Raw genomic sequence first — 20,929 nt, 5'->3', positions numbered from 1 at the left:
GTTGCCACATTTTCCCAAACGCAGAGGCACAGGCAGGAGGGGACCTGGGCACCTGTCTGTGTGCTCCCAAGGCTTTTCACGGCTTTCTATTGTTCCTTTGTCCTTCTGCAGCTTTGTTATGGACCCTCTGACACTCCTTGTGAGAGGCAGCATGTCTTGCCTTGTTTATGAAGAATAAATGGTTTATATACTGCGTGTTAATCATTACCCTGCACCTTTAATCTAAAGCATTCACCCAAGCTGCAACTGGGGGCTCGTTTTGATTTCTTGTTTGTAGCAATAGTACTGTTTTAATATGCTAAATGAGGAAGCAAATGAACCTTCCTTAGGCTTACGAGTTTTTAAAAACATCTCTTCTCTGGTGGGTGAAGGTCACTCCTTTGGCAGGTTCCTGCTGAGCTGTCGGACCCCGGGGCTGTGGCTGCTGCTGGCCCTGCCTATTAAACAGCTCTGGCTGGGACCAGGCTGGTTGTGAGGTCCCTTGGCTGTCCCCAGGGCTGCAGGCACAGCCCAGCCCTGGTCAGACCCTGGCTGTGACGTTGGTTTTATTTATCAGCAGCAGGTATGTCCCTGGCGATGCTATTGTGCCTGCCCCTCACCTCTCTTTTTGCTCTTCCTGGGAGCTGGTGTCCTGGTGATCTATGAGCTGTTTGGAGAAGCACAAACGCTGCTTATGCATTATATACATGTCTTGTCTGTTCCACTTGATAATGCCATTCTTTAATATGCTCAGCGGTGGCTTTTGGGCTGGCTCTGCCTCTGCCCCCCTGCAGCCTGCCTGGCACATGCCAAGCACTTTTTCTTCAAATAATTTAGGGTTTTTTATATCTAACTTTGGTTCCTGAGCTGCTTGCCCACAGAGAAGGGGAAACCAACAAAGTAGAGATATGCCTGGGTAGCCCGGAGTATTTCTGAGGAAGAGGAGAGGGTCTGGCATCACCTGCCTCATTCAGGGAAATCATCCACCCCCCTGGGCTCTTATTTTACCTGTTTTCTCTGTGGATACATTAATAAACCCCACAGTGTGCTGTGCACCGCAGCAGTGTGTTGTGTTTGATTCCCATGCCACAGTGCCCACTATTCCAGACAGGATTGTGTGGTTTTGGGGCACCCTGGCTTGATGAGTGCCCAACAGGCTCTGTGGGATGTGGCAGCTCCAGGATGGGTCAGGGGAACAAGTCAGAATTTCCATGGGAGGTTCTGCTGTCCCTGGCACTGAAGCTGCGGAATAAATCCTGCCTCCCTCTCCACACCTCCTCCTGCTCTGGGCTTGATGGCGAGGGGGAGAGGAGAGAAGTACATGATGGATAAGCTTTAAAAGGGAGACCAGGGTCACAGCTCTGTCTATAAAAAGTAAATAATGTGAAGAACACAGACCCATCTCCCTGCTGACAGCTGAGATGAGTGGGGAATGTGCTTTGCTGTGGGATGGAGAGCTGGCTGGGACTGCTGCTCGCCCTCCCCTGCATGGCCCCAGGGTGGCCAGTGGGTCTGGGGGCAGGGACTACTATCAGGGGGCAACTTGGAGGCTGTAGAGATGTGCATTGCCTCTTTTTATGCATACAGTTGGCAAGCAGCTCTCTGATGTGTTATTTGGAAGGGAAGTGCTGTGTCTTTGGTGGCTGGGTGGGACAAAGGGTGTGCTGGGACAGTGTCCTCCCTCTTGGGGAAGCCTGGCAGCATCCTCTCCACCTGCATCAGTAGCCTCAGAGTTCAACCTGACCTTGTGTAGAGAGAGATGTCAAACAGATCTCTGTGCTGGTCACACAGGGTTTGACATGTGGGTCCCCCAGCTCCATTCCTTGTGCAGGGCTGGCTTGCTGGGCCCCTTCCCAGGGGGGACATCAAGCTGATGGTGTCACCTCCACTGTGGTTGGGGAGTTCCAACTTCTGGTGGTGTTAGGCAGAAGTTTCACTCGGCTGCTCCTACCAGCTGGGGCAAAAATGTTTAGTGCTATAATTATGCCTTGGAATATCCTTGGAGGGTCTGCAGGGTCTACAAGGAGGAGAGCAGAAAAAACAGCTTCTTGCCTGGTGACAAATGACTTGACATACTAGTGTGGTGCTGTGACCAGGTGTCAGACTTACGAGGATAAAAGGTTTGAGGGTTTTTTTTTTTCCTTAGGACCAGAGAGAGGTTAATTAGAAAGAAATGGAAAAGAAGTTTTTGTCCATCGCTGGTTTGAGCGTGGGAATCTGAAGCTTTTCCTTTTGGGAAATGCCAGCAGGGTTTAATTACAGGCTGGTGAGGTGGCAGCCAGCAGTGCAGCCTGCCCTGTGCCCCAGCCATGTCCTGGTGGGCACCAGCCCAGCTTGGTGACCCCCTCATCACCCAGGAGGGGAGCTGGGGCAAACCCATCTCCAAGGTAGCTCAGAGCTCCCATTTTCCCTGGGAAACAGCTCTGTTTCCAACCAGGAAAACAGCTCTGTTTCCAACTCTCGTTTGTACACATTAATAACCATCATTACTATTAAAAAGCAAAGAAAGCGAGTAGCCCTGTAACTAATTACTGGAAGTGCTTTCAGCAAGCTGCAGCTCAGCTCCTTTCTCCTCTATGAATCCCCCGCTGCGCGGAGCAGATTGCCATGACGCTCCGATCTTTCCCCAGCCCGAATAATTTTGCCTGAAATAACAGCCTGATAGAGATGGGGAGGAGGCTCCCCTGGTTAACAGAACCCTCTTCAAATGCCAGCTCCTCTGTCCTCTCCCCTTACAGACAGCGAATGCAGGTGGCAGATGCCACTGGTACAGACGAGGCCCAAAAAACCTGCCCAAAAAAATCAGTGCCAGCCCACACACCATGCTCCCTCCTTCAGCCGGACAGAAGTCAGGGCTGAGCAGCCGTGTCTGTTTTATGTAGTCAGAGAGGAAAAGCCCTAAGGAGTTCCCTGATTTTTAACTTTTTTCCCCCCCAATTTTTGAATGTTTTTTTTCTCCTCACCATTGCCCCACAGCATTCCCTCCCTCTGCTTCCAGAGTTGGAGAAGGCACAACCCTCACTCCAGTGCCAGCACAGGAGGGATGAAGCTTTTCCCTCTCCCATGCAGCCCAAATACCATTATGGGATGAATTATGTTTCCATCCCTGTGCGAGGGCCCACGTGCCGCTTAAACGAAGCTTTTTAACTGAACGTGGTGGTGGCATTTCACATGGGGGAAATTGCTCCAGTATTTACTGCTATTAAATTAATTTCTCAGTGGAGGATTTTAGACTCTTGTAATTCATGAGGATATTTTAGGTCCTGTTTACTGTCTGGTGCTTAAAAAAAATTGTCTCGAGCATTTGTTTGCTGAATATAACGCTGTTATTGCATTAGCTTCCCTCTCACAGGAGAGACAGGGGTTCATTACTGGTGATGTGGAGCTTATTGTATCGCCGAGCTCTCCAAGCAGCGGGTAATTTTTCATAACATATGGGCAGCAATATCCCACCACATAAGGATGAGCAGAAGATGGTTCTAGCCTGGCACCCGTGTGCACCCCGAGTGGCTGCGGCTCTGCCTAGCACCAAGGGGAGAGGCTTTGAGTCCCCTTTGATATATTTATATATATATATATATATATTAGTGCTGCAGCTGCAGAGGGGGATCAGCCCTCTAAGCATAACTGCCTTCGTGTCCAGGCATTAGACTCCAAAGGTTGGAGCTCAAACAGAGAAATATCCTTTCTTCTCAAAGAACAGACAGCAGAAAGCTGGAAGAGACACAGCCTGAGGTGGGGTGGGAAAGGAAAAAAGTGCCTGGTTTGAGATGTTTTGAGTATTTGTTAGCAGCTCCTGCCTTCCCCTCCGCCTGGCTGCAGTTCTGCGGTAGAAATTGGCAGCAGCCGGGCTCACGAGGGTGGGAAGAGATTGACTTGGGCAGAGGAAGGGAAACCATTTTCTTCTCAACACCCAGAGCAGGATGATCTCTCTGCTCTGCCCATGCTCGGCCAGGGAGCTGCCGAGGTTTGTGCTGGTTTCATCTGGCGATAATGAAAAGTTCTGCACTGGTCCCTTCATCTGGGCCAGCGTTTAGCTCAGGGTTTTGATCAACAAAACGCTGCTATTTGGGTCTGCTTCCCTTCTGTTGTGCAGGAGAAGTGTGAGGAGGTGAGTGGGGAGCACTGCCAGCCTGTGAAGATCCAACCGGACAGTCTTCTCAAAGCAAAAATAATTATTATCCCCCTAGAAAAGAGCTTTTCTCCCATCCCTGTCAAAGATGCTGCTTTTTTCAGATGAAAGCCCCACTTTTTGGCGAAGTGCACAAACACCTCATTTGTGTTTGAGCTCTGGTGTTCCTAAATGAACAAACAGTTTTTCTGCTGTGCCCAAAATAACAACCAGCTTACTCTGCAATCAACTCGCTCCATCACCACCAGCCCAGTGGTGCTGGGGAGCCTTTCTGGCACAGCACCAGCAGCTGCCCAGCAGCATCCCCTCACATTGTTCCAGGCAGCAAAAAGGCCTCAGTGAATTTAATTTTTTAAAACAGAAATAATAAACTAAATGATAGCAGGGAGCAGATGTGAGGTATGATTAGCAGCTGATCAGTTTCTGGCTGGTTTGGGCTTCCCCTTCTCTGCCATGGCAAAGAGCTGCCCAGGCAAGCTGCAGGACTGGGAAAAGCCAGGATGGGCAGAAGGAAGAGCCTGGGGAGCCCATCCCCATGTGTCTGGGGCTCTCTAAAAGCTGGGAGGAGCAGCAGGGCTGGAGGAAGAGCCCTTGGAACCCTCCCTGGGATCAGCAGAGCTGCCTATGAGCAGCCCTCTGGATAGCTTACCTCTTTGGTTGCCTACCTGCAGCAACCCTAACTCTCAGTAACTGGGAAAACTCGTTGGAGTGGTTTTGGTCAGAGCTTTCTCCAGGACTGGTGGGGGAGGCTGGAGGACCCATCCCTGGGCTGGGAATCAAGCTTTGCAGGGGCTCAGTGCAACACGGTGCCCCAGCCGGGATTATGGAGCCATAATGGTTTCATTTGAATTTTATCTACAAGGTATAAATTTAATAGGTTGCTGGGACATGCTGTTCATGTTGTCATAATGTAGGGATGCTAGGGAAGGCTCCAGAGGTGGTTTAATTAGCAAAGTTAGTCAGGAGGGCAGTCAACAGTCTTTTCCTCCTTTTCTGCCTACTGATGCTCTGTGATTCATCTCCGCAGAGGCTTTGCTGCACATAACAAACGGGGGGTGCAAAGCCCACACTGGGCTCAGCTTCAAAGGACACGGGGAGGGTGGGAGGGTGAGGCATCTTCCATGCCTCCCTGAGCAAACAAACCAGCAGCAAGGTGAGCCCAGACCTTCTCAAGAGTTGGGTTATCCATGGCCCAGGGCAGCAGCCTGCTCCTGGCAGAAATGGGAGCAAGGGGTAAGGTTTTGTTGCTGCAGTGGTGGGCAAAAAACCCAAAACAAACAAAAAAACAAACAACGAAGAGCAATTTTCCCACTCTGTTTTATTCTTTCCCTACATCTGCAAGTGAGGGACACTGATTGCAGTCCTGCCTAATTAGCACGGTGGCACAGGCTTCACATGGTTGGTGATGATCAGCAGCAGAATGCTGGAACCCAATTCTGTGGGTTCCAGTGGGTTTTTTTCTACTGGGGACTTTGGGGAGTGAAATCTGCCTGAACTGAGAGAGGAGAAAACATTCCCACCCGGCTGCTCAGGCCTCTCCCTGCTGCAGCTCTGCTGTCCTGCCCTTTGCTTCCTCCATACACTTGGGTGGGTGGACACCCAAAGCTCCCCTGGAGCTGCTGCTCCACTGTTGGCTCAGGCTTGTGCTCAGTTTGTCCCTCACTGCTTGGAAACTCTTCAGGAAGAGTGGAAAGCAAAAATACAGTCCCTAGCCACAAATAACTAACTAACTAAATAAAATAACCAGGTTCTGAAGGGCATCTCTGAAAGGTTGCAGAGAGGCAGTTATGTAGAAATAAAAGATGAATTTTAATGTGTGGCATTAACATGAGCTCTGGCAGGAATCACTACAGAGCTGCGTGATGAAGGCATTTGAGTCCTGCTGCAGCACAGAGGCTTGCCACTCTTCATAAATCAGCCCAAACAAGTTAATTCTTCATAGAGGAGGATGAAGCTGAGCCTTAGGGATGGATGAATAGGCACATCAGAGCAGGGGCAGTGTAGCTGAAGAGCACTCAGGTTGTGGTGGGTGGGAGAGGAGGGCAACACTGGACAACGCAGAGGCTGAGGAGGGGTTTTGGGGATGGTCTTTGAACCCCAAAAAGAAGCTGTCAATTTCCAGGACTGCCTTTACCTGCTGCTGGTATCACAATAGTCCCCAGGGGCACCTGGGCCGACTCAGTGCCTGCAGGAAGTGCCGGGATGCTCTGTGTCCTGGGAGGACACCATCCCTGGCAGAGGTGGCACATGGCTGGGGTGGGGGACACTGCTTTGTACACCCTCGTTTGGGAGTTTTCATCGCGATGGGTGTCTCAGGGAGAGCTGGGGATGCTGCTGGCAGACAGCCTGCTCTAAAGACAGCTGAGAAGCTTCCTCATGAATGGAGCTTGCTGCCGAGCCAGGCTGCTTTTTATTTGTTGTTGATTTTATTGATGTTATTGACTTTTTCATGGGGCACTTTGGGGACGTTTGCACAGCAGCATATGCAGGCGCTACAAATTGCTCGATGTTACGCGGTGTTTAACTCACGCTCTGCACCGGCCAGGGAGACACATTTTTATTAAGAATCTGTTGTAGAGGTTGCTTTTGTTTTTTATGATAAAATATATAATGCAGCCAGCACCACCACTGGCCTGCTGTGGCTGCCAGGGAAGACAAAGTAACAAGGTGCCGTGTAAGAGCTTTGGAGGCAGGCAGTGCACAGTGTCCTGGCAGAGAGCTCTGTGCTGAGGTTTCCCCAGGAGGAGAGAGGGGTGCGAGGCAGATCACCAGCTACAGCCTCTCCCCGAGGCATTTCTGGTCTCCTTGCTGCCCCTGCCCTCGGCAGCTCTCCCATTCCCTGACAGTGATGTGGCAGTGAGTGCATTGACCAGAGGTTTTGTAGATGGAGCTCTGGAAATGTGATGTTAACACAAACACCATTAATATTTCAGCCCCTGGGTGAGGACAGGGACAACAGGCTTTCTTTTTCCCCCTCTGTAAATAAAACCAGATCACTTGTTTTCTATTCCAAGATTTGCCGTCTGCCTGAGACAGTAATATTTTAAAGTTGATTGGATCTTAAAATTGTAAGAGGTCCCTGGTGGCCCGACTTTAGCTGGCATTATCAGCTCAGCCATTGTCTTACAAAGCAATCTCCTCTTGAACCATCCTCTGCTCCCTCATCCTTTAAACGCGGCTCGGTTCTCCTGGGCACCTCACTAAGACCGTGTGGTGCTGGGGAGGAATGAAGATGAATAACCATGGTGCCTGTGACCTTGGCAGCAGCCAGCCTTGTCCTTGGGGCTCCCAGCACCTTCCAGGGTTTCTGTTTGCTGTTCTTCACTCTCCAGGGATGGGTTGACAGCACTGTCCTTCAGGCTCAGGGGAGAAAGAGCAGGTGAGGTCCCAGAGTGCACATGGGGCAGGTGAGACTGTGATGAACAGGGGCACAGCCCTCCAGAGAGAGGGCTTGAGATGTCCAGCACTGCTGTTCTCACCATGGTGGTGGGTTAAAGCCTGGTTGTGTTGTGGGGAGGAGAAGGGTGAGGGCCCCAGGGGCAGGCATGGGGCAAGCTGGGAGCTGCTGTGGTGCTTAGGATGCAAGGGCAGAATTATGTCCAGTGGATAGAAAGGGAAGTCAGGCAAATTCAGACGAGAAATATGGGACAAATTCTCAGCAGCAGGGTCATAAACCATGGGAAGGGTTTACCTAGGAATGGCAGTGTGGCTTCTTGAAGTCCTTAAATCAACCGCAGATATCCACACGCTCTTCAGGCAGAGAGCAAGCCTTCTGACAAATGCCTTCCTTTTTGCTAGGCTAGCTCTGCTTTTAATTATGTTTAAAAAAAAAAATAAAAATTAAAGAATCCTACCAGTTGATTGGCCTTCGTGGTGAAATTTTCCCTTTGATTTTCATCTGGGCCCCCTGAAGCCAGGCCTGTGTGTCTGCAGCTTTTATTACTGGCTTTAAATAATTCTTCCAAAATACTCTCTCGTACAAAATGAGACCAGTACTTATGTGCCTGTGGTAGCTAGGAGACTGGCAGAAATTGTGCTCTGTGTGATTATCCAAGGCAGTTGTCATGTTATTCTCATCACTAATGGTATATAATTACATATTAAGGCTCTCTCCAGGTAGAGCATCTCAGGGCAATAAGAACACACGGCAGAGGGCACCACCAAGACCCTAGGCCAAGTGACTCTGTCCCACTGTAGGAAAAGGAAATAATTGTCCCCAAAATTATTGTTTGCATTTCTGCTGCCTGAAATGAAAGGGCATCCATTAGAGACAGAGAGATGGCTTCCCAGAAACACCTTGTCCCAGCTCTTCTGCAGCCAGCTGGGCAAAGGAGCCTCAGCCCATGTGCTCAGTGTTGCCTGTGTTTGCGTCGTGGTGCTGGGCACCCCTGGGGGGGGTCTGACCCCCCCAGTGGCTCCATCCCCTGCTCTGGGCTGGGTCTGCAGAGCCCTTCATTCCCCCTCCTGTTTTCCTGTTGTGCTTTAAAGGTTCTGAAGTGGGGTTGACTGTCCCTGCTTTATCTGCTCTTGCTATTGATGGTTGAAAACTTCCTCTGACCATTCAAAGCTGCCTCTGATATTTGCTGTGGGAGCTCCTGGGCACATGGGGTGCAAATGGGGTTATACATGGGGTGTGTTGCTGTTGGGGTCAGCTGTGGGGCTACAGGCTCCTCAGCAGGTCCCTTCCTTGGACACTGTCTCTGGGTGATTCATTCCCATAGGATGTTGTGCAGGTGGCTTTGGTGATGGGAAAGAACATGCCAAGAGGTGCCTGGTGGGTACCTGGCTGGTTGGGCTGCTCCGTGATGTGCAGAATGAGGGGAGAAAGGAAGCTCAGTGAGCAATGCAAAACCTTTCCCTGCTTCGGGGAACTCTTGGAAACAAGGGGATGATTCCTGGCAAGATTGTAGGTGCCTTTACCTCCTGCCTCTGGCCACAGGAGCAGGACCAGCCTGGCAAAGGGGCCATCCAAGGGCAGCCCAGGGCCTCGGAGCAATGATTCCACGCTGGCTGCATGGCCACGCTCCCTCCCCGTAGCTGCTGCTGCTCCGCTCGGCAGCTCAGGCTTCGGGAGACACCACGAGACGGGCTGCAGCAACAGCAGCAGTGCCATGGATGGCACCAGGAGGTCTGGGACAGGGCACCAGGAGGGTGTCACACACCCTTATTACTGTGTGCACGCCCGTGCCCTGTAAGGAGCCGAGCAGGAGCACTGCAGAGACACGGGCAGTGTCCTGGGGGCTCCCGCAGCCCCCAGAGCAGAATCCTGCACCGACACCACGGTGCCACTGAAGAGAAGCAACAGGGTTTTATTCCTCACCTTGCTGTGTGGAGGGAAAGAGGAGGGGAGTGTCTTGCGGTGGATAAAGTCGATGAGGACCCTGGAGATCTCAGCTCGGTTCTTGGCTCTGCCACAAATTCCCCATGTGACCTGCAGTGAGTGGTTTCATCTCTCTGCGCATCATTTCCCTTCTGCAAAGTTTGGAGAGTGCCATCCTCCCTATGGTCTCGTCAGCCTGGGTCTGGAGAGCATCTTTATTATTTTATTCTATTTTATTCTATTTTATTCTATTTTATTTTTTTATTCCATTTTATTCTGTTCCTTTGCAGCACATCTAGAGGGAGAGGCACAAGGGGAGGTGAGGGCTGTGGGGCAGCTGCTCTGGTTGTGCCTTCACCCACTTTATTTCAGGGTACACAGAGGAAAGATTTTCCTTTTCCATCAGGAGAACATTGCAGCAGATAACATCAGGGGCAGGGTGACCATACTTCTTAACTTCTCTGCTCTTCTTCCTCTGCCCACACCGTCCTGCAGCTCCCAGGAGGGGTGAGGCTGACCCGTCCTCGCTGGGGTGGCACATGAGCTCCTGACAAGTTGTGTTTTATCTCGCACGCCTGGGATAATTTTGCACGTCCTTGTTTTGTCATTTTAGGGCACTTAAAGTGTCACAGAGATTTCACTTACCCTAAAAGCTTGTCTGTCAGCATCAGTGAGTTATTCCAGTAAAAGGCTATCATCAACAGCAGTGGGAGGGGAAAAAAAGTTAAAAAAACCACCAAAACCAAACAGGTTTTCTGCTCCAGGCTGTTGGCAGCTGACCTTGAGTGTGCGCAGCGGCAGCCCTGGCTCAAACACCCCACAGGATCCCCACAGGGATCCTCCAGGATGGGCTGAGGGGGATTTTCATTGGGGGGAGGTTTCCCTGGGGGTCTTGCCATTGCTTTGCTGTAAGGAGGGCAGTGTCACACCATGGCACAAGCAGGTTTTGTGCAGCAAAATGTGTTAATGCGTTGTTAACTGTCTTTATAGGGCTCTCTGTCCCAGGAGGTGAATTTATGGACACATTCAATTCCTTTCCCTCTGGCATGTGGCTGCTGTCTTTCATTTACTTTGGAAACCCGGTGGCAGGCCAGATTGTAAAAAACAAAACAAAACAAGTTGTGTAAACATGTCTGAAATATTTGTTCCTCGTGCAAACGCAAAGAAAAGGGTTGTTGAGATGGATTGGGAGCCCAGGGGTGGAACCAGAGGGAAATAGCACAAGTGCTGCTTGCAGCCAAAATGGGAATATTTTTTAATTTCAGGGGGCTCCTATGGGAGTCCCCCTCAGTCTAGGGGCACCCAGCAGGTATCAGTCTCTTGGGGAAGGATATTGAGTTATGCTGCACCTCTGCAGGAAGGGCTCCACTGCCTGTTTTGGGGGCAGCAAGGTTATTCCCTTTTCCTTTCACCCTGGGTGATGCTTCTGTTGGGTGTTTCCAATTGCACATTCTGGGTGAGAATAGCTTCAGAACCTGGATGGAATAAGTGATGCATTTTTTTTAACTTGCTTTAGAATTGTATCAGTAATCCGTGGTTACATTATTAATGTAGTATTAAAAGGACTTGAGGCCCCTCAGCGAATTCCTATTTCAAATAAATAATTACTGGAGCCAAGGTAATTTATTAAATTAAATTGAAAAACCCAGGCACACTCTATATTTGCCTTTGAGTGATATTTATTTATTTATTTATTTATTTTAAACTACCACATCTAAAGCCACACTGTTTGGGAGGCTGCATCCCCAGTTGTGCTTTGCTCCCACTCCAAAATAACACCTCCTTTGGTAGATTTTGTCTGCAGTTTTCCAAGAGGTGTGACGAATTCATACTAAATCAGAACCTCAAGCAATGCCAGCGCAGAACAGGGAAACTATTGCACAGTACAGGGAAATGAGATAAAAATCCATCATATGGCAGTTACTTCAGAAGCAAGAATAAACAATATTTAAAAATGTATAAACACAGATGGCATATTTTCCTTAAAAAAAAAAAAAAAAAAAAAAAACAAACAGAAAAACCCAACACGTTTGGAGAAAAATAAAAGCCTCTTAAAAAGGAATGAAATATGAAAAGGAGAAGTAGGGCAGAAAGAGGGGAAAAGTAACTAAATGGAAATTAAAGCTAGAGCTGATGCTGACAGTGTGTGGCTGTGGATCCAGGCAGTTTTCTGCCAGGGTGACAGTGACCCAGGTGTCCTTGGGTCTGATCCAGCCCCTTTTGGGTATGTGGAATGGAATGAAAGTCCACCAGGGTTCTGGTGGCACCACAGGTGCTGTGCCTCAGGTGTTATTGTTCATACTCAGAACAAAAAGAGCTAGGGGAACGTGTGCCCTGGGTGCTCTGTGACGCCCTTTGGGCTTGCAGATGGTTGGATCTTTTCTCTGGGATGTCTTATGGGACACTGGGCAGCAGCAGTGCCTGAGAGGCAAGAGGCCAGCTGGAAAAGGATGGATTTAAGAGTATGACAGGGACCAGACCACAGCTGCAGGGCAGCTTTGGCCTCTGTTTATCAGTTGAGAGAATAAATCGGTGAGGGAAGGAAGGGCATTTTTGCATTCAGACAGCTTGGGACATGATCTTATAAAAGGCAAAGAGGTAAAACATGGGGGCTTACAGAGTATGAGCTGAACAGCAACAAGTTTTCATACTGTGTGGGAAAGGAAATGTTATAATCTTTCCCCCTCATGACAGTCTTTCTCCCACATGCAATTTCAGTGGTGGTGTGGTGGTGGGTATTGCTGTAGATCAGAGTGTGAGCCCACTGCCTGACTCCATCCTCAAACACCCAACTCTGAGCTCCTGCTAAAACTCCTAGTGCATCTCAAGGGCAGCTTGGAATAGCGACTGTAGAACATCCAGCCTGTTCATCCATGCTGCCCAGGGTACAACAGCAACACCAGGCAACAGGAATGGAACTGAAATGTGGCCTTTTTGCTCCAGCAGGGCTGGCAGAGGTGCTGCCAGCACCTTCCTGGCCCCTCGGAGAAGCCCCGTGCTGAAGAGCTGCAGCCTGTCCAGGCTGCCACCGCGCTGTCTCTCCAGTGGCATCCACACCCATCCTGGCTGTGTGCCACTGTGAAGGAGAAGGCAAAGCAATGCTGGGACAGTCCCAAGAAGCAGCACTGAGTCCACACCAGTGTCCAGCTCCATCTGTCATGCACCGACTGTCCCGCTCTGTGCCCGGGGGGAGGCAGGACCACAAACCACCACTGCAGGACGTCCCTGGGGAGAGGCTGGCACACTGGGTAACTCCCAGTGGGTGAAAAGGACAGGCCAGACAGAAACTCCACCCTTCAACAGAACCAGTTTTATTGTGTAGTGAAAGAGTGCATCTAAAACCAGAGGAAGAGGAGTATCAAACAGTGCTTGGCCGAGTAGGTACAAAGAGGCTGCTGAGGCTCGAGAGTGCCAATTCCTTGCTCGCGCAGAAGAGAAGCAAGAACTCGGGCCTCCCCCTGGTGTTTAACAGCTGTTAAGAAACAAAGTAGCTGGAGGGTGCAGCTTCTCCAGAGACTGGCAAACAGAAAGGAACCCAGAGGCAGAGCTAGAGCGTGCCAGGGGACGGCAGGGAGAGGGGAGCAATCAGCTGGCAGCTTTATTGCTCTCTCCGTTCTCTATTAGTTTCCTTTTCTTTTCATCCGTTTTCCTCTTGAAGATGCTATCTCTGTAGAACCGCAGCTCTTTGATGCTTTCCCTGATGTCATCGAGTGCTCTGCAAGAGAATTAGGGAGGGTTTCAGCACGCCCACAGGCAACTTCAGTGACACCAGGGCTCCAGCTTAAGAGTTTGTGTCACTGTGTGCAGACAAAAGCAGAACCCTCACCTGTGAGAAGCTGCCTTCTTTGGTGCAAACTCGTATTCTTCTGGATACCAGCGCCTATCATCAGATAAAAAAGAGCCACTTACAACAGGGAACTGGGATTCCAACATGCATCTGGTGCCTGCTGCAGGTTTGTTACAACTGGTGAAAGAATTCTGGTGTCACATGCACGCAAAGAAGCAAGAAGCCTGCGGGTCACTGTGCTGCACAACCCAGAGCAGTCATGTCTCATTCCATGCACTGCCCCAACAGGAGATGGAGGAGCCTCCAGCAGCCTGGACCCACGTTTTGGAGGAGTGAGCACTGCCAAGCAGGCTCCCAGATTAACATCACCCACCTGCTGAACCTGGGGAACACTCACCTGCAGAGCTCCTTGACAGTGCTCACGTCAATGATCCTGTAATGAAGATGCCTCATGAACTGAGGCATGTACTTGTCGAGGAATTTCTTATCTGCATGAACAGAGTTACCTACAAAGACACAAGACAAGATGTTCCTTCAAAGCCCTGGCAAAGCGATGCCGAGCAACACCGCGATGAGAGGCAGGCGAAGCAAAGCTGGGGGAAGATCACAGGGTATGAAAAGCTCCGTGCCAGCAGCTCCTTTATCTCATTTTTGGGTAAGTATGATTGTAAAGCTTTGTCAGGTTCTCACTTCAGGATCACAGGAGGTTTAAACGTGTAATCCCTCCATTAATTCTTCAGATACTGCTCCTACAGTTTGTGTCAGGCAGATAAGTATCAAAGTGTGATGCCAGCACCGAGTTTTCTGCCAACAGAGAACAGGCATCAAGATGGATGCCAACAGAGCACTGCTCCCCAGGCCCTGTGTGATTGTCCTGAGTGTCCTCCAGGGAAGGGACAGGGGGAAGATTCATGCTGGATGCCTGGTTTGACACAGGCAGTGAGGAAAAGCTGTTGCTGGGCTTGCTGGTGGGGTTTTAGGTGTGTGGGTTGCTGCCAGCAGTGAGGCCACCCCCCATCCCAATTATAACTGCACACACAGAAACATTCATGCAGGACCCACAGGAGGGAAAGCTACTGTTACTGTTAGGAAAGAATGTTCTTTACCTGCCAGGGGGCAGAGACCTGGGGGTGTCTGTTGTCGCACAAAGGACAGAAATTCGTACTCTGCCTGCTGCAATGAGATTTTGCTCTCCTTCACAGCTTTAGTGAGGCCAGACTGGAAAAAAAGAAAAAAAAAAAAAGAGTCACATGTCATCAATGGGAAACACACTGCCACAAAAAGACATCCAGAAAGGCTCAACAGCAAATGCTCAGCCCCAGAGGCACAGCTGGGCCTCAGTGCTTACAAGTCAAGGAGAGTACAGGATGCACCTCCTCAGCACTGCACAGAAACAATCAGGATCCTGGCTCAAGTGTTTATCAAGGTTCCTACAACTCAGACAAGTTCCTTCTTTCTTTTTTTCCAACAGTTAAAATGTCAAATCTGCTCCAAGTGTGCTCAGTGATTTACTTCCATCTGGCTACGCGATGCATTTCCACGACTGCACCGCAAAAGTCTGCTTGACAACTCCAAGTGGTGGTTCAGGAATTCAGGATGTGGCTGCGTTTTCATCTCTATTCTTAGTCAATTAAAAACAAGCAGCTCCTCAGGAGCAGTGCTAATGCCTGCCACCATCTTCAGTGCACTCCTGAACTGACACCCGAGTTGGAGTCCTCGACTGGAGAAGGGGGAGAGCACCCACCAGGGAAATCAGTATCCACCTCCCAAACTCCTGCTGAATCCTTCCTGGGGAGGGAGAGTGAGAAGGGGAGGGTGTGATGGCTGAACTTCAGCCCTTAACTGAAAACTAACTTGGATTTTAATTCATAATCAGGGCTTGGAAAATCTGTTTCCTTTCTTGGTGCTGGCAGAGGGGGACACTTGCTGTGGTGGCTGAAAGGACTGAAAATCTCCAGCTGCTAAAGGTAAGCTTTGGGTGAAAAAATACTAACTGTGGCTTACAGTGCTGAGTGGACAGGCATAAGCAACAGTCCACTGTTGACAGTCAATTGGTCTGTTTAATCCTAAATCTGCAGTGACACATTTGCATTTTCTCAGCTTTTGTCCCATTCTGCACTGATCTTTTGCCTGCTTGTGGTTGGTATTATTCTTATTCTATGCAACAGGCTTCATGGGGAGGAGGAGGAGGAGGAGGAGCAGCTGCCTGAGAAGTCCACGTGTGAAAAACCAAGCTACAAGGCCCAGTCCACATATCAGGTCCATCCTGCAGCTGAGGGTACAGGATGAAGACTGAAACAACAGAGGTGCAGCTGGCTGCTGTGCCACCAGGACTTGCGAGACCTCAGGAAAAATATTACACACCAGCTCCTCACTACAAAATGCAGGTGATATTTACTGTCTCCCCCTCTTTTTCTGCTCTGTTTGATTTCAAACTGCTCATCACAGGAGCTGTCCTTTTTTAGGTGACTGTACTAATAATTTTAGGGCATTGCAGATAATAATTACATCATTCTCTTCACTGCAAAAAGAGACAGATTGCATCGTGACTGCTCTAGCAGGCTTACCTTCCCGTGGTGCTCCTTGCACCACTCAGACATGCTCTCCAGCAGCTCATCGGGCTGGTTAATAATCAGGTTGGGGCCCTGAGGGAAGAGAAGAAGATAAAAGCAATCTGAAAAACAGTTCAGTGTTGAGCAGCCACGCCTGTGATCCGTGATGTGGGCAGCAAGCCTGGGACTTCAGGGCTTGGAGAAGTTGCTGTTGGGAGGGTACAACCGGCCGCGTGGACGTGCAGGATGATGAGGTACGTGTGTCCCTGGACGTGCAGAATTGAGTGTGTGTGTGTCCAGTTGTGCAAAATGAGGTGTGTGTACTCTCGGACGTGCAAGGTGACAACATGTCCCTTCTGGGCCCCGTGAGGCGCAGCAGGTGCCAGGGCAGGGGCTCCCCAAAGCACCGGGAGCCATAACCCGAGGGTTCTCCCTTCCTCCCCCGGAGTAGGCCGGGCCCGGGCAAGGCCAAGGGGAGCCCGGGAGAGGCCTGTGGGGTCCGGGTGGGGGTGGCGGCGGCTCCTGCTCACCTCGGCCAGGACGTTTAGGTCGCAGTCGGTGATGAGGCAGGCCATCTCCAGGATCTGGTCCTTCTCCACGTCCAGGCCCGTCATCTGCCAACAGGGAAGCGGCCCCGTCAGCCCGTCCGTCCCCTCTTCCTCTTCTACCCTCCCTCCCGCTCTCCTCCCGCTTCCCCCCGCACCTCCAGGTCCACCCAGACCATCCGCTGGCCCATCTCGCCGCCGGCCATGGCCGCTGCCCGCCGCCGGCCCCGCCACAGCCGCTCGCCGCAGCCCCGCAGGCGACCCAGGCCAGCGCGGCTGCCGCCCAGCATCGCCGCCAGGCCGCAAAGCGCCACCGCCGAACTACACCTCCCAGCAGCCCCCGCGGCCCCCGCCATTGCGCACCCGGGAGCCGCCGCCGCGGGGGATGCCGGGAGCTGTAGTTTGGCGAGCGCCGGGAACCTCACCCGTCCTGGACAGGGGGGAGCCCCCCCCCCGGTAACACCGGGAGGGATCCCGGGGAGGGAGGGGGCGACTCCTGAGCCGTCCCGGCTGCACGGAGCCCGCTGTACCCGCCCCGGCTGAAATGAGGAGGGTTTACCCGCGGGTTAGTTCCAGGGAGATGTTTAATGCTCTGCCTAGACAGGGAATATTCAAACGGGTGTTTATCAAAAACTGCTGCGTGACGAAACGATGACGCCAGACAGCACCTGTCCCACCTCGGCCGCCCGGAAAGGAGGACGTGAAGCAGCCCCTGACGCAGGGACGGCCCCTTCCACCGCGCTTCCAAAATAAAAACGGTTGGTTCCCTGCAGCGCCAGGAAACGGCGATGGTTTCTCCAGAAACGGGGGGTTTTGTCCCCAAAAAGCAACACCCCGAGGTGAGCAAATCCCCTGAGCCGCGGGGCTGGCTGGGGGGCAGCGCTGTGGGGGGTGACGGGCACCAGGAGGCACCTGCCAGGTTTTGGGGTGGCCTTTTACACAGATCAGAAAGACACGGTGCTCAGGTTCAAGTCCTGCCCAGCCCGGGGGTCAGTGCCGCGCCGGGTGCCACTTGGCCTCCCTGTAGCTCTCCCTCCGGTGGTCGTAGTCGTGGTTCCAGCTCTCCCGGTGCCTGTCCTCGTAGGGCAGCTCCCCCCCCCGGTAGTGGTGCTCGGGGTCGTGGCCCCTCTCCTCGAAGCCTCCGTACTCCTCCCGTTTACCCCGCCCATAGTCGAAGCGCGGCTCCCGCCCCACGTGGCGCCTGTCCGGGGCGGGGTGGTGGTAGGGGTGGGCACCCACCCGACCCTTGCGCAGGGCCGGCACCTCGGGGCGCCGCGGGGGGGGGTGGAAGGCGTGGGGAGGGGGCTGGTAGCCTGGTGGGGCGAAGGTTGTGGGCTCGTACTTGCCCCCAAACTGTGGCCGCAGGGTGCTGTTCATCTGGGGAGAGGAAAAGGGTGATGGGTGGGTTTGGTGGACCTGCACCCCAAGCTCAAAGCCCTCCCTGATGTCTCCAGTACCTTAAAGGGGCCTACAGGAAAACTGCTGGGGGACTCTTTAGGATCTGGGGTAGTGGTAGGACATGAGGGAATGGGGTAAAGCCAGAGTTAGGGATTCTGATTGGACATTAGGGAAAAACTCTTCAGTTGAGGGTGGTGAGACACTGGCACAGGTTGCCCAGGGAGGTGGTGGAAGCCCCATCCCTGGAAGTTTTTAATGCCAGGCTGGATGAGGCTCTGGGCAACCTGATCTGGCAGGTTGGCCCTAGATGATTCCTGAGATCCCTTCCGACCCTGACAATTCTGTGATTCTATGTCAACCACTCCAGTATCCATAATCCTTAGGGACTGGTCATTCCAACCCTGCAAACATCCCCACACCCTCTCCCAATCACCAGAGGACACAAAGGTAAGAGCCATATTATCTGCAGCTCAGCCTACCACTTGTCTCTGGAGGTGCTCAGAGGAGGGCAGAGCCCGCGGTGAAGAGGAGAACCCTGCTGCTGCTCCCGTGCTGTCAGGGCTCCGCTCGTACCTGTGGAGAAAAAGGGACCAAAACGTGCTCAGCCCGAGAGCCCAGCCCCCACGGAGTCTGTCTGTCAGCTGCTGTGGGAAGGGAGACGCACCGGCTGCAGCTGGGGGGTGGGTGTGACAGGCTGGCACCCTGCGGGGAGCAGGACAGATTCCCATCCTGAGAGGCGTGGCTGCTCCCTGCAGAAAGAGAAACATTTCAGGGTTGAGGTGCTGAGAGGTGAAGTTTTCACACATGATCAGCTCTCAAGTTTCCTCCTCGCACAGGCGTCTCGTCCCCAAAACAAGACACTGCTGCTGTGGTGAGACAGATGTGACCAGGCATGGCCCATCTGGCAGCGGGTGCAGCTTCTGCTGCTCATCTGACAGTGTAGGACAACAGCTCTCAAGGGTAAGGGTGAATAATAAAACAAAAAATGCCACCTGATGACTCAGCCCTGGGATGGAACATGGCTGTGACTGATAGAAAGGTTCCCTGCTGGAGCCTGGGGACAAAAGCTTGCCTGACACCACTGTTGTAGGAAATCATCTGCTATCAGGTGAGTGACCTGCTGTTCTGGAGAGAAGGAGGCTGAAGGGAGACCTCACCTGTCCCTACAACTCTCTCTGGAAGCAGGTTGGAGCAAGGGGGAGTCGGTCTCTTCTCCCAAACACTGATAGAACAAGAGGAACCAGCCTCAAGCTGTGCCAGGGGGAGGTTTAGATTAGAGATTTGGTACCATTTCTTACCCCAAAAGGGTTGTCAGGCCCTAGCCCAGGCTGCCCAGGGCAGGGATGGAGTCCCCATCCCTAAAAGGATTTCAAAATCACATAGATGTGGTGCTGAGCTGAGCTACTTTGTGATATTAAAAAATCTTTTCCAACCCAAACGATTGTGTGATTTGATGAGAAGCATGCGTGGGTCACCCCGTGGACGCAGATCAGTCAGCCCGTGGGAGGGGGAGGTTGACGGGGGGCTTTGCTTCTGCACTGGGTTGATCTGCTGCTCCTGTGCCCAGGTACCTGATCGGAACTGGATTTTGATGGGCCTGCCGTAGAGCTTGATGCCGTTCAGGAGGCTCAGCCCGTACGGGACCGACTCCTCGTGTTTGAAGTTGACGAAGGCGAACTGCTTGGGCCGTCCGTCCCTGTCCCGGGGGATCTTCACCTTGATCACCGGCCCGGCCTGCCGAACCCAAACAAACGCCGTTAATCCACCACCGAGGGGCTCCGGGGGGGGATGGGGGTGGGAGTGGGCCCAGCTCCGCCCCCCCCCCGCCAACACACACACCCCGGAAGTGTGTCCGCCGGCGGCCGCCGTATCCGGGCCCGTCCCGCCCTGGAGGTCGCTGCCGCCGCCCCGCAGCCGCCCGCGGTACCTGGTGGAAGAGCTCGAAGATGAGCTCCTCAGTGACTTTGGGGTCCAGGTTCCCCACGAACAGGGTCCGATCCGCCTCGGCCGCCGCCGCCCCCATGGCCGGGGCCACACGCGCTGCGCCCCGACGAACTGCTGCTCCGCGCAGGCGCGGGATTGTTGCGTCACATCCGGCGCAACCCTGTGCGTCACACATAAAGCGACGCGCTCCTTCCGCTGGGCCGCGACCTCCCGGGGACGGAGCCGCAGCCGTAGGAGCGGGGAACGGCGGCGGGGGCTGCCGGGGCTGCCAGAACCGCCAGAACCGGTGGAACCAGCGGAACCAGCGGAACCAGCAAGATGGGGGTGGCCCGTGCCGGCGGGGAACGCGTGGGGCCGCTGTGGCTGCTGCCGCCTCCTGGGCGTCGGTGGTGATGTCATCGCTGAGGATAATGGCGTCATCACTCGGTGCTTCGCTGCCTCAGACCGAGCGGCCTCCACTTCAACCCCGGGGACTGCGGGGCTGGGGCGGGTGGTACCGGCACGGGGCCGCCCTCCCCGTTGTTTGTCCCTGTGGGCAGCTCTCGAATAAACGGAGCTGTTCTGGCCAAGCGCTGCCTGTTCGAGACTCGTGATGAACCCAAACGCGCAGACAGGGGAGCCTGGGGAGGGCATCCGGGGAGACAGAGGGCTGGATGCGGGCTCCCGACCTTTTTTTGTCCCAAAAAATGGCACCTGAGGAGCCCTGCGGCACCGGGCCCCCTCCCTGCCTTCAGCTCCCAGCGAGCCTCATACCCTGGATGTGTCAGAAGGATCTGGGTGTAAAACCAGGATGTTTTCCATCTGGAAAAAATTCTGGAAGGGAAAGCTGAGCCTTCATTTTTCATTAGCTTCCAGCGTGTTATGGCAGATCCTATTTTCTTGTTAATTAGGCGCTGTTCATTTTCTCCACTTCATTACTTTACCACCGCACCTAGAATTTATATTCATTTGGTTTAATCGCGTCCGCCTGGTTAAATTCCAAACAGTTACTCACTCAGAAAGGAAATTATTCCCCCGCTCTGCCAGGACTTCCACTTTGCCTTAATTTCCCTGGAGCCTCGTTTCCTCGCCCCTTGCGAGCTCCAGGAGCCGAGGGAGGAGGGGGCTGAGCCTTCCGCCCCCCAGCTCGGGATCCTCCCGGTGCCACCGGGTTCCTGCTCCGCGCCGGGCGACCCCCCGGGAGCGCTGGCGAGTGCCAGGAGGTGGGAGATGGTGGGGCCACAGCTCGCGTCTGCCGGGGGATCGCTCCTCAGCCCGCGGGGTGTGCCGGGA

General features: G+C 52.9%; 2 protein-coding genes across 3 annotated transcripts; both read right to left on the bottom strand.

Annotated features, from left to right (window-relative positions):
• Window positions 1-12,726: 12,726 nt before the first annotated feature.
• REXO2 (RNA exonuclease 2) lies at window positions 12,727-16,642 on the bottom strand. Its single transcript, XM_071768968.1, has 7 exons — window positions 16,474-16,642; window positions 16,301-16,384; window positions 15,786-15,863; window positions 14,325-14,436; window positions 13,616-13,724; window positions 13,258-13,311; window positions 12,727-13,146 (listed from the first exon to the last, which is right to left on the bottom strand). Exons 1-7 carry the CDS (start codon window positions 16,603-16,605, stop codon window positions 13,017-13,019), a joined length of 699 nt encoding a protein of 232 aa, XP_071625069.1. The 5' UTR covers window positions 16,606-16,642; the 3' UTR covers window positions 12,727-13,016.
• A 239-nt stretch (window positions 16,643-16,881) lies between these two features.
• Window positions 16,882-20,147, bottom strand: RBM7 (RNA binding motif protein 7). 2 transcript variants are annotated; one of them, XM_071768966.1, is made up of 5 exons: window positions 19,553-20,147; window positions 19,285-19,447; window positions 18,378-18,462; window positions 18,193-18,286; window positions 16,882-17,692 (listed from the first exon to the last, which is right to left on the bottom strand). In XM_071768966.1, exons 1-5 carry the CDS (start codon window positions 20,075-20,077, stop codon window positions 17,306-17,308), a joined length of 1,254 nt encoding a protein of 417 aa, XP_071625067.1. In that variant the 5' UTR covers window positions 20,078-20,147; the 3' UTR covers window positions 16,882-17,305. The 2 variants fall into 2 exon arrangements, with proteins under 2 accessions (XP_071625067.1, XP_071625068.1); XM_071768967.1 differs by having other exon boundaries at window positions 19,641-19,806.
• Between the last annotated feature and the right edge of the window lie 782 nt (window positions 20,148-20,929).

Source organism: Heliangelus exortis, chromosome 26, assembly GCF_036169615.1.
Source record: "Heliangelus exortis chromosome 26, bHelExo1.hap1, whole genome shotgun sequence".
NCBI lineage: Eukaryota > Metazoa > Chordata > Aves > Apodiformes > Trochilidae > Heliangelus > Heliangelus exortis.
This window is presented reverse-complemented; position numbering and strand designations above follow the sequence as displayed.

Excerpts from the sequence above, each read along its gene's own strand:
- RBM7 (XM_071768966.1), bottom strand. The coding sequence starts at position 20,077 with ATGACGCCATTATCCTCAGCGATGACATCACCACCGACGCCCAGGAGG. Across the intron at positions 18,287-18,377 it reads CCACCCCCCAGCTGCAGCCG|GTACGAGCGGAGCCCTGACA; the intron begins GTGCGTCTCCCT and ends TTTTCTCCACAG. Across the intron at positions 17,693-18,192 it reads AGCACCTCCAGAGACAAGTG|ATGAACAGCACCCTGCGGCC; the intron begins GTAGGCTGAGCT and ends TCCTCTCCCCAG.
- REXO2 (XM_071768968.1), bottom strand. The coding sequence starts at position 16,605 with ATGCTGGGCGGCAGCCGCGCTGGCCTGGGTCGCCTGCGGGGCTGCGGC. Across the intron at positions 14,437-15,785 it reads GCAAGGAGCACCACGGGAAG|TCTGGCCTCACTAAAGCTGT; the intron begins GTAAGCCTGCTA and ends CTTTTTTTCCAG. Across the intron at positions 13,312-13,615 it reads ACTGTCAAGGAGCTCTGCAG|GCGCTGGTATCCAGAAGAAT; the intron begins GTGAGTGTTCCC and ends ATCTGATGATAG.